At 37.1% G+C, this 12,428-nt stretch overlaps 1 protein-coding gene across 3 annotated transcripts in view; it reads left to right on the forward strand.

The window, feature by feature from the left end:
* CYB5R4 (cytochrome b5 reductase 4) overlaps positions 1-12,428 on the forward strand; it is a 71,870-nt gene that overhangs the window by 17,542 nt on the left and 41,900 nt on the right. For all 3 annotated transcript variants that reach the window (XR_003548543.1, XM_027769905.1, XM_006143365.3), the window contains exons 3-4: positions 2,283-2,383; positions 4,364-4,445. Coding sequence is in view for 2 of the 3 variants with exons in the window: in XM_027769905.1 (XP_027625706.1) it covers positions 2,283-2,383; positions 4,364-4,445 (183 nt within the window). In the remaining variant the exon portion in view is untranslated. The remainder of the gene's footprint in view (positions 1-2,282; positions 2,384-4,363; positions 4,446-12,428) is intronic.

Below are 12,428 nucleotides of genomic sequence, written 5' to 3' on the forward strand. Positions count from 1 at the left end.
AGAGAAAGAGGAATGAAAGCCTCTGGTCAGAGTAAAATGTGCTAGCTGCCTTCTGGGGCTGGGTTTAAGTCTCTTAATTAGCAAAGCATTGTCACTGCAAGTGTAGTTGAAGCCAGTATATCTTGGACTGAAACACTAACCATCTTAATTCCTTAGAGTGAGGGAATTTGTAAGCATTCCTACTTTTGCCCATCTGAAGAGGATGGGCTATTCCTTGTGTCAAGAGTGATCTCAGTTAGTCAGAAAGGAAGATAAGAACAAGAGAGGGCAGTGAGGCAGCAGAGAACTCATGTAGGATGTTTCAGGCTGGATATGCTGATCACAAATGGCTGTTAGAGCTACCTGAAAAGCTGGTTGCTCAAGTAAGTGAAATTCTATCACAAATGATCATGTATTATAGAGTTCTTGTTCTCTAGAACTTCCATCAAGACTTGGTTGCAGATAGGACCAGCAGATGCCATGGTGGTTAAGGGCACTGGACTCCCACATGGCCCACTGTGGTTCAAGTCCCAGACCTGGCGGCTTGCTTTCTCGCTCTCTGATCCTAATTACTGCCACTCATGCTTGTGATCTGTGGTTTTGAGAGTATGAAACAATTAGAAAACTGTATTCAAAAGTTGGTAGGAAGTGGTATGTGGGGAAGAAGAGTAGAAGGGACTCACCCAGTTTTTTTCTTTTATTTTTTTCAGGCTTATTAGGAGAACTTCTAAAGAGAAATTCTGTGAATTTGTTTCCTTTTATGCTTTACTTTAAGCAACTTTGTAAAGAAATCTGGACAAAAATTTTCTGAAACTGATGGAAAAACTGTAGTACCTTTCTTGAGTCTGAAATCCAGTTTCTTTCAGGATTATTGTATATGATGAATATTTTAAGTAATCTGAGGTTATTTACATTCATGGAAATTATCATATGAAGAGAGAATAGTCTTGAATATAAGAAAACCAGTTGTTCTCATTGCGTGGTTTTTTTTTTTTTTTGGAGAGGTTTTTGCTATAGGGCATGCGTGCTCACTAGACAAACAGAAAGTGAGAAATCACTCCCCGGGGGAATGACCACACTGCAATCCCTTCTCCTCCATTCTCCTCTCAGGATCTTGGGCATGCATGCACACACACCTGGCATGAGTTTTAAGCCACTGGGTATGGGACTCAAACCGTGGTTGACTACATGGGAGTCCAGCGACATAGCCATTATGCTAACTGCTGGTTCCCTCATTGCATTTTAAAAAAAATTATTTTATTTAACTTTATCCATTTATTTATTTATTTGACCAGAGAAGGACAGAGTGACAGAGAGAGCCAGAGAGGGAAAGTGAGAAAGCAAGCTGCCAGGTCAGGGACTCTAACCTGGTCAGCCATGTGCGAGTCCAGCACCCTAACCACCATGCCACCTGCCAGCCCCTCATTGTATTTTGTGATGTCTTTGGGGCTGAATCTGTCTACTGTGTGTTCAGTTTTCAAGTAAAAGCTTAAAAAAGAACTCACGTTTTTGGGAAGGCTATTTATTGAGACATCTTGCTCTATTTGTTGTTTTCTATTCCATTATCTTGATAGATAAAAATACTATAGTTGAATATGTGAATAAAGGAAATAAAGGTTTCAGAAAGATACAAATTTTATTAATACCTAAATCATTTTTTTCCTTGGGCAGATGCAGGGAAGGGTTGGGCTTCCTTTTTTCTCTCCCACAGCAGGCCTACATGGTCATCATTGCTTAGCCTTTGCTGAGATGAGCAGGTGCATGAATGAAAACTCAGTTCTTCATCAGATTCTCCTGCTAGCACAGTATGGGATAATGGAATGGAAATATTACTGTGTACTGTGTGTGTATATACTTTGAAAATTTATATTCACAAGCTCAAGCCACTGTGGCACATAGAGAATGCTACCGCTTGGGAAGCTGGAATGCCTGAGTTTGGCATAACCTGAACACATCTGGCACAGTTGTGCGGATCTGTAATTCTAGCTAATTGGGAGACTGCGGCAGGACGATGGTGACATGGTAAAACCCCATCAAAATGATCTGTCTGTATCTCTCTCCCTTTCTGTATCTCTATGCCACTTGCTTTCTCCCTCATAAAGGAAAAATATTTTATTATTATAAATATTTCATCATTTCTTTGTGTTGGGAGACAGTTTTCTATGGGTCTTTTGTGATCCTATCTATATCGTGAGCAGAGGCATTTACGTATTTGTTTGAAACAGTCTTCAAGGATGTTTGGGACTCATGTTTATTGTTTTCCAATCTTTAAGACATTCTTGTTTCTCCTTGCTTTGATATAGGGTTCGTTTATAATGTTACCCCTTACATGGAATATCATCCTGGGGGAGAAGATGAGCTAATGAGAGCAGCAGGATCAGATGGTACTGACCTTTTTGATCAGGTACGATGCTGAAAGTAATCCAAGTATTACAATGGAAGTGTAATCACAGACTTTATAGAAAGTGTGACATTTATAGAAAGAAAATATAGTTGCATGAATTTCACATATGTTGACTTAAATTTTGAAAGGTGGGAAGATGCTCCTGAATAGCGGCTGGTCATTTAATCTGCCATTGAATTATTTTATTAAAAATGTAAAGGTTCTAAATTTGTGTCCGGGAGTCTACTCTTAAACACCTGTTGCCTCCTTCTCTGACAAGTGTTTCTTCATTCTTGATTAGCTTTTATAACAATAATGATGACTGATGAGAGACAGGGACTAATGATTAGAAGAAGGAACATTGGAATCTGCAACTAACTTGCTAAGTTGTTCTAAACAAGTTACTTTTTTGCTTTTAATTTTTCCATATTTGGGGATTGTTATATATTGAGCCTGCCTTGCTATACTGACTCTGCATACCAGATAGAAAGTTAGATGAGGTTGATCAATGAATAGGAAACTTGCTTTTCCTAGAGTATTAGCAGAGATTCTTTATGAGTATCTCATAAGATGCTTCAATTAGTCATTATTCACCTTATAATCACTGAGATCAAACATTAGCTCTTATGGTATTTTTAAAATTTTTTTTAAAAAGTATTTAGTTGTATTTATTATTATTATTATTTTTTAATTTGCTATAGGGCCTGTGTACTCACCAGAGAGAGAGAGTGAGAAAGCAAGCTGCCAGGTCTAGGACTTGAACTGCAATTAGTCATGTGATAATCAAGAGCCCTAACCACCACGTCAGCTGTTTGCCTCTTTCTTATGCTATTTACATCAGAATATATTAATTACTATTAACTTGCTGAACTGTTATTCTGAGGGAACAATTTTTATAAGGATAGAAAATTCCCTTTGTCTCACATAGGCTTTATTTTGTATTTTAATGATCAACTATGTTGTAGTACTAGGGTTTTACCTGAATCAGATTGGATTATTTATAAATTTTTTGGATTGAATATAACTTTATTTCTGTTTTTCTTCCTTCCTTATCTACTGGGATTTTTTTGACCAAACTTGCTAGAAATATAATTTGTTTTATATGAAAAATATTTCATTTCTTCTACTGCAATGGTAGAATCTCATTTGCTGCCAATGTTCTTTTTGAGTTGGAAAAATCATTTTTGCCCATTGGCTATAATAGCATTTTCATTGGTCAGTTTTTATTGCTGTTTTGACTTAAGTTCTTCTTGCCTTAAAATTATTTATGACTTTCATTCTCTATGAAGTAAACAGCTTTATATTCTATAACTGTGTTGAAGCTTTTTGCATCTTTCAGTGTGAGCATTTATTAATACTTGTGCTCAGTATTAGAATTGTATTAGACTATTAAGTAATCTCTTTATTATTGATCAGATTTTTGTCTCCATTTTTGAACCCACTGCTGACCTCTTGTCTTGAAATTTCCAAATGTCTGATGTGCAATTTGGTAACATTTTGGCACTTCAGCTTAATGTGTCCTCAAATAATATCAGCTTGAAGTCATTGAGTAATCTTTGCCTTCCCTCTGTGTGCCAATATCTTATGATCTATCTTCAAACATCACGCCTTCTCCTTTCCCACTGCCTTGGTTTAAGTCATTATCATCCTCTCTAGTCCCACTATTTTAATACTGTCCTGATATCTTTATCTTCAGTACTGATTTAGATAGCATGACAGCCTGATTAGTTTTCTTGAAAACAATCAATCATCTCAGCACCTTGCTTTGCCATCTTGGTGGCTGCATTGACAGGGGACTAAATTTAGTCATTAGCCTTGCATTTGAGGCCCTAGAAAGCATGTATCAGGGTAAATATTCTTGACATGCTAGTTGATCTACTTCTTAGTTTTTAGATGTATGTTCAGAGTGATTTAAGGTTTCACTTTGCTCATAATAAAGTAAGAACATCCAGTGGAGCTATAATCATGTTATTTTTCATCCTTTATTTTCCTCCATACCAGGTTCACCGTTGGGTCAATTATGAATCCATGCTGAAAGAATGCCTGGTTGGCAGAATGGCGGTTAAACTTACCATTCCTAAAGGTAAGTGGTACTGGCGCTGGTTATATGTGTGATTTACATGTCTTTTTTTTTTTTTAACTTGGATTTCAACAAATAGATTTAAATAAATTACTGTAGTTTTCTCAGTTTCGCTGGCTTCCTGGTCTAGTCACTTTACCAGTTTTAATTTAGTTCTTCTTTAGAATCATATAATAGTGGGAACAACAAATGGCTATGTTGCTAGATTCCCGTGTAGTTGACTGTGGTTGAGTTCTGGACCCAGTGGCTTAAACTCACGCCAGGCATATGTGCATGCATACCCAAGATCCCAAGAGGAGAATGGAGAAGGGATTGTGGCGTGGCCATCCCCCCTGGGGGGTAATTTCTTGCTTTCTGGTGAGTGCACGCACCCTATAGCAAAAACTTCTCCAATAAAAAGAAATAATCATATAACGATATAATGGTTTTTCCTTAAAAATGTGTTTTGTAAAACTCATAGTGTAACAGGTAAGCATTGTAGAAGTCAGAGAGCTTTACTTACTCTTTGTTTAGTTTTCCTTAGTCTCTTACTCTGTTGACCCAGGCAAATTAGCTATATAACATGGTTAGGGTTGTTTTTTAGATTTTTCTTTTTTAGAAATTTTTTTTTTTTGGAGAGGTTTTTGCTATAGGGCATGTGCGCTCGCCAGAAAGACAGAGAAAGACAGAGAGATAGAAAGGGAGAAATCATCCCCTGGGGGAATGGCCACGCCATAATCCCTTCTCCTCCATTCTCCTCTCAGGATCTTGGGCATGCATGCACATGTGCCCGACGTGAGTTTAAGCCACTGGGTCCGGGACCTGAACCGCAGTCGACTACATGGGAGTTCAGCAACATAGCCATTATGCTAACTAGTCCTGAAATTGATGTTTTTTAATGAAAATACATTTATATGATTCAAAAATCAGAAAATATAAAAACAGCGATATTTTCTTGGTCAGCTTTGTCTCCTGTTTACTTTGAAAACTTCCCACAAATAATCACCATTGGCCCACCTCTAGATAATCACTATTCTTATTTTAAACTTCTTTTAAAGTACATTCCTTCTTCCTGTCACTTCTGAGCTAAGGATCTACAATCTGTGGGGTGTTTGAGGTCATTTCTTTCTAAGTTTCTTTCAGAATAACGCCCTTTAAAAATTTTAGACATTGAATCAGAGTTGTAAGAACACATCATTCTTTTCTATGAAGGAATAAAGGTTTGTTTGTTTTGTTTTCAATTTATTTATTTTTTTGAGGAACTCCTAAACTTGATACTCAAATTAGGAATAAATTGGCTTGTTCAATCAGTCTTCTACTATTTTTCATTTAGTGAATTTTTTCATTCAAGGCTTCATTGCCAGAGGCTTTGGTATGGCGCTATCACAAACATATCTGGATTTGAACCCCACCTTTATGGTCTATTGACTCTGCAAGCTTTGGACCAATTTTCAGCTGTGAGGATCAATTTTCTATCAGTACAATTATTCATATGGCAAAAAAATTAATATAAGTAAATTTCCTTGCACAGTGAGTATAAAGAATGATCAATCAGGATGATTTTTTTCCCTCCCTGTTGCTACAAAAAAAACAAACAAACAAGACAAAACAAAACCATGATCAATACATACTCATACCCCAGAGCAAGCAAGTTTGAACTTTGGCATTTGGAAATTCTTCTAAACCAGACTTTTTTTTTTTTTTTTTTTTTTTTTTGAGAGATTTTCATTGTAGGGCGCGTGCGCTCGCCAGACAGAGAGAGACATAGAGACAGAAAGCGAGAAATCACCCCCCAGGGGGGATGGTCACACCGCAATCCCTTCTCCTCCATTCTCCTCTCGGGATCTTGGGCACGCACACACACGCGCCCGGCGTGAGTTTTAAGCCACCGGGTCCAGGACGCGAACCGCCGTCGACTACGTGGGAGTCCAGCGACATAGCCATTACGCTAACTGCTGGTTCCCTAAACCAGACTATTTTTAAAAATCATCCTCTTTCCCATTTCAGTGGTCCCTAAGTTCACTTATGCAATTCTAGCTGGATATATAATCCTAACTAAAATTTCTGAATAGTTAACCTTATCTCATACCAAATGTTATATGTCTGAATGTTACATGATCTGGTATCAAAGATCATGATTTCTTCTGTAATACCATTTAGGGTGATCAGAAAGTGTGGTAGGCTCCTCAGGTTTCTAGTTCATAGAAGACATTAAATTAGTAAAAGAACTTGTTTCTTTTCCCATCTTTGGAAACGAAAAACAGTTCCTAAAATGTTTGATCAAACACTACAGATACTATTTTATTTTAAAGTTTAATTTTACTTCTTTCTTTCATGAGACAAAGACACAGAGAGAGAAAGACAGTCATTCTCAACAGGGTCTGCATGCCATGATCCACCTCCAGCCTCAGCCAGCCTGAATCATGGGCATGAGAGCACTAAAGTAGGCTCAAGGAGACACCCAAACTGAGGACCTACCCATGTGGGACCAGTTGCACTGCTGCTATGCTAAATCTGGGCTCCAACAAACACTATTTTAAATGAGCAAATTATTTTACAAGGAAATCCAGTATGTGTGTTTGTGTAATACGTATTTATTATGCATGTGTATGAAAAAAAAAGTCATAGTATGAATAGTCAAGCAGATTAGACACAGTAGAGGAGTTCAGTGAACAGCAGAACTTACATAAAATGTGTCAGAGGAAGACAAGAAGATAGAAAAACTATGCAAGATACATGGAAGATAGAGTAATAAGACCTAATATTTCTAATTATATTTCAAAAAGGTAGTGAAATGAAGAAGCAATGTCTGAAGGAATAAGAGCTTGGAATTTTCCAGAATTGCTCAAGAAATTCAGGAAGTCCTAAACAATGTAAATAAAAAGAAATCCATATGTAGACTCTTTGTAGTGAAACAATAGAACACCAAAGACAATGATAAGATAAGAAAAGCAGCCTGAGAGGTACAGATTTACTAATAAGCTGAAGATTGCTAGCTTATTTAATTTATTAAATTAAAGCCAGATTTAACTTATTAGCTGTTAATAGCTAATTTATTAGATCAACATTAGAAGCCAGGAAACAGTAAGATAATATCTTGAGAGTTCACTGAGAGAAAATAACCAAGATCCTAAAATCATTTACTAGTAGCAAAAGCAACAACAACAGCAACAAAAATCTTATGAAACCCAAAGCAGAAGACCAGAAGACTTGGGGAAATAATTTTAGAGTAAACCCTAATCATAAAGAAATAAACTAATTGATATTCCTGTTCCTCCTTACTACCTAGTTCATAGGAGTGCAAACACATGTCTTACCCAGAATTAGGTATGGACTCTGAGATGCCATGTATTCATGAATTGATTCACATTTGTAGGAGATTTCATTTTCTGGTATAGATGAAAAATAAGTTCTTATTCTTTGTTCTTATTCTTTGACTGTCATTGTGGCTACTGAGCACTTGAAAAAAAACCCAATGCAAATTGAGATATGCTGTAAGTGTAAAATACACACTGATCATAATGTGATTATATATTGAAATGATAATGTTCTGGAGATATTGGATTAAGGAAAAATATATTATGAATTTAATATAACTTGTTTGTTTTTCACCTTGTTAATTTGGTTATTAGGACATTTAAAATTTTGGACTGGCCCTCTAGCCTAGTGGTTCAAAGAGCTGGATCTTCTTATATGGCGGACTCCAGTTTACATCCTGGCTGCAGAGATTTGAAAACTGTACTGGGCATCTATGTGTGCACGCATTCCCCAAATCCTGACAGAACAGAATAGAGATGAAGGGATTGTGACCACACCTCTTTGGGAGTGCTTTCTCCCTTTGTCTCTTCATCTCTCCCTGGCAAATACATGCACCCTGTGTCACTTTTTTAAAAGTAAAACGAAAATTAAAATTTATCATCTCTCAGGCCAGCTCTGTGTTTAAGGTAGGTGAATCCCCATAGCTAACCACATAGTACAAGTCCAGGATCCAGTGGCTTCAGAGAAACACTGGGTTCATGTGCATGGTTCCCAAGATCCTGAAATACTGAAGGGGAGGAAGAGATGGAGGTGAAAGGATTACAGTGTGACCGTTCTCCACAGGGAATGCTTTCTCCTCTCCCATTCTCTGTCTCTCTGATGGCCTTCTAGCAAAAATAAAAAAACATTTTTTTATATATATTACATTTTATACACACACACACACACAGCAGTTAATGACTGTAAAGCACGTAGAACTGTACATTAATAAAATATGTAGTTGTCAGAGGGATTTAGAGCTGTTTCAACATCTTCAGTTTAAAAGGAAAAATATTGAGGCTCGTAGGTAGGTATATGTTTCTTACTAAAGGCTACAGAGTAATTTAATTGCTGAAGCACACTGATAGAAGAAATCATGGGTGCTCCATTTTATAAGGAAAGGAATTGCTTCATTAATGTTACCTACTTTTAATTTTTGTACATTTTATTTTTGTTTGGTGTAATATGCCCATGGTCCTTAATTGGGGTTGATTTAGCTATTCAGAGGACATTGAACAATGTCTGAAGACATTTTGGTTGCCACAAAGTAGATGCTACTGGTTCATACTTCAACATCTTGGGTCTGTAAAGCCAGGGGAACAGATTGACCCCAGGATCCTCGGGTACTGAGACATTCATTTCAGAGTCCCGTTATCGTCATAGCACTGTGAGCAAGGGTGAGGTATTGAATGGGCTGGCTGCCAGCTGAAGTCCAGCTTCTGTAGAGTCAATCAAAGTTTATTATTTTAAGAGCCTCAGTTTCCTTATAGGTAAAATGGGGGACAATGCAGGTAGGCAAAGCAGTAGCTCAGAGCTAACTGCCATGGGAGAAGCTAGACAGTTACTGGTACAGAGGGAGGGACAGAAGAAAAAAGTAAAATGTGCTTAACTGGATGAACAGATTTTCTGTTTCACTTTGGCTGCCTTAATTTGCTTTTGCTCTTGTAGGACCTATTTTCTGGGTGATTCATGCCAGAAAAATATAAGGGAAAGGTAATTAAAATGGGAGGCAAGAGGTGCTTGGTTAGGGGACACGTGCGAACCTGAATGGGAAACGTGTTTTGCTGCATGGCTGTGATTGACTGATGTTTTCTTTGTGTAAATATTTGCTTTGTTTTTCGAGAGGAATGATCTTTGAATATGTATGTTCATGTGCTGGTAACTCTAAATAATGAAGAAATCATTAATCCCTGAGAGGATAGAATAGGAATGGAAAATAACTGATAAATTAGAGAGTTGAATAAAAAAATTACAAATACAGCCAATTCTTAGGGAGGAAATATAAACTTCTAAAAATAGAATATATGCTGTGATTAGTAAAGTGAAAAAAAAAAGTACTCATGAAGTTATTTTATGCTGGGGTTTTTCAGAATATTTGTCTTAATTCTACTAGTGAACTGGTTTTAGAATACTGGATAATTCCTGGCCTTGAAATTTGAGAGATATATAAAATTGAAAAACTATTCAGAAGACGATTATCAAGATAAATAAACAAAGATAGTTTAAGAGCAGAGAAATTAAATTTGATAAGATTTGAGAAACAGATACAAAACTTTTTAAACAGAAGCAAGAATTAGGCCTAACTTGTATTATGAGGAGTTCTGTTTTGAGATATGGAAGAATTCCTAGAGAAAAGTCATTATTGACACATAGAGAACAAATGGTCTTCTGGCAAGGGTAAGAAGTCAAAGCAATATAGGATGGTAAATTTTTGACGTTGTTAATAAGGTCCCTGATAAAAAGGCTGAGCTCATACCTGATACAAATCTTTCACACTAAGAAGGAAGATGATTGACCAGCAGTTAGCATGGCTATGTCGCTGGACTCTCATGTAGCCAACCATGGTTCGAGTCCTGGACCAGGTGGCTTAAACTCAAGAGGGAGGGACAGAAGAAAAAAGTAAAATGTGCTTAACTGGATGAACAGATTTTCTGTTTCACTTTGGCTGCCTTAATTTGCTTTTGCTCTTGTAGGACCTATTTTCTGGGTGATTCATGCCAGAAAAATATAAGGGAAAGGTAATTAAAATGGGAGGCAAGAGGTGCTTGGTTAGGGGACACGTGCGAACCTGAATGGGAAACGTGTTTTGCTGCATGGCTGTGATTGACTGATGTTTTCTTTGTGTAAATATTTGCTTTGTTTTTCGAGAGGAATGATCTTTGAATATGTATGTTCATGTGCTGGTAACTCTAAATAATGAAGAAATCATTAATCCCTGAGAGGATAGAATAGGAATGGAAAATAACTGATAAATTAGAGAGTTGAATAAAAAAATTACAAATACAGCCAATTCTTAGGGAGGAAATATAAACTTCTAAAAATAGAATATATGCTGTGATTAGTAAAGTGAAAAAAAAAAGTACTCATGAAGTTATTTTATGCTGGGGTTTTTCAGAATATTTGTCTTAATTCTACTAGTGAACTGGTTTTAGAATACTGGATAATTCCTGGCCTTGAAATTTGAGAGATATATAAAATTGAAAAACTATTCAGAAGACGATTATCAAGATAAATAAACAAAGATAGTTTAAGAGCAGAGAAATTAAATTTGATAAGATTTGAGAAACAGATACAAAACTTTTTAAACAGAAGCAAGAATTAGGCCTAACTTGTATTATGAGGAGTTCTGTTTTGAGATATGGAAGAATTCCTAGAGAAAAGTCATTATTGACACATAGAGAACAAATGGTCTTCTGGCAAGGGTAAGAAGTCAAAGCAATATAGGATGGTAAATTTTTGACGTTGTTAATAAGGTCCCTGATAAAAAGGCTGAGCTCATACCTGATACAAATCTTTCACACTAAGAAGGAAGATGATTGACCAGCAGTTAGCATGGCTATGTCGCTGGACTCTCATGTAGCCAACCATGGTTCGAGTCCTGGACCAGGTGGCTTAAACTCATACTGGGCATGCCCAAGATCCCAAGAGGAGAAGGGATTGTGGCGTGGCCATCCCCCCTGGGGGGTGATTTCTCACTTTCTGTCTCTCTGGACAGCACATGCACCCTATAGCAAAAATCTCTCAAAAAAAAATTGACATCTTATTTTTAATTCGGTTTACTTAATTTCTGAATAAAGTAATGTATTTATATGATTCAAGGAGAAGTGCTCTTGTCACACATGTCTCACACCTGTCTTCCATGCACACACAAAGGTAGCTGAGTTGTTTTGTTTTTAGTTTTTGCCGTCGAGTGTGTGTGCTTGCCAGAGAGACAGAGATAGAAGAGAGGGAGGGAAAGTGAGAAATCATCCCCCAGGTGGGATAGGCAAGCAACAGTCTCTTCTCCTCCATTTTCATCTTGGATATTGGGCATGCATGTGCAAACACCAAGCCACTGGGTCTGAGACTAGAGCCACAGAGTTGGCTATGTCAGATCCAGCTGCCTTACCTCCAGACCACCTGCTGGCCCCATGTTGTACGTTTTATTGTGAATCCTTTTATATGATATTCATGTATTTACAAGCAAACTGAATATATTTTCAGTTTTTCCTTTTTGTCCAGGTGGTAGCATGTCAATATCCCTATTAAGAAAATGATCAACAGATATCTATTAATAGAACGACCATATTGGTAAACAGAATTTTTCTTTCTTTATACCAGGGACTCCACTCAATAGTTTGACTACACTCAAACTATTTTTTGGCTCCTAATTAAATATCCTCACCCAGGCTTTTACCAAGAAAGCACAGAAAGCTCTGTCATTAGCCTTCTAAGTGACTCTGATCTCTTCAGAATAATGCAGTTTAACCAGCATTCTGAGAAGATACAAATTTGATTGGCCATGGAGCCAACCAAATGATGGAATTGGTTATCAAGAGAAAATGTCAAAAAAATTTTTTAATAGGGAGGACAGGATGAACTGTGACTAAAATGATTCTGATGTAAATATTCTTTTTTTTTTTTTTTTTTGGAGGGTTTTCCCATAGGGGGGGGGCGCCCGGTGCCAGAAAGACAGAGAGAGACAGAGATAGTGAGAAAAGACCCCCCGGG

The sequence above is a fragment of the Tupaia chinensis genome, unplaced genomic scaffold (assembly GCF_000334495.1).
Source record: "Tupaia chinensis unplaced genomic scaffold, TupChi_1.0 Scaffold000097_1, whole genome shotgun sequence".
NCBI lineage: Eukaryota > Metazoa > Chordata > Mammalia > Scandentia > Tupaiidae > Tupaia > Tupaia belangeri.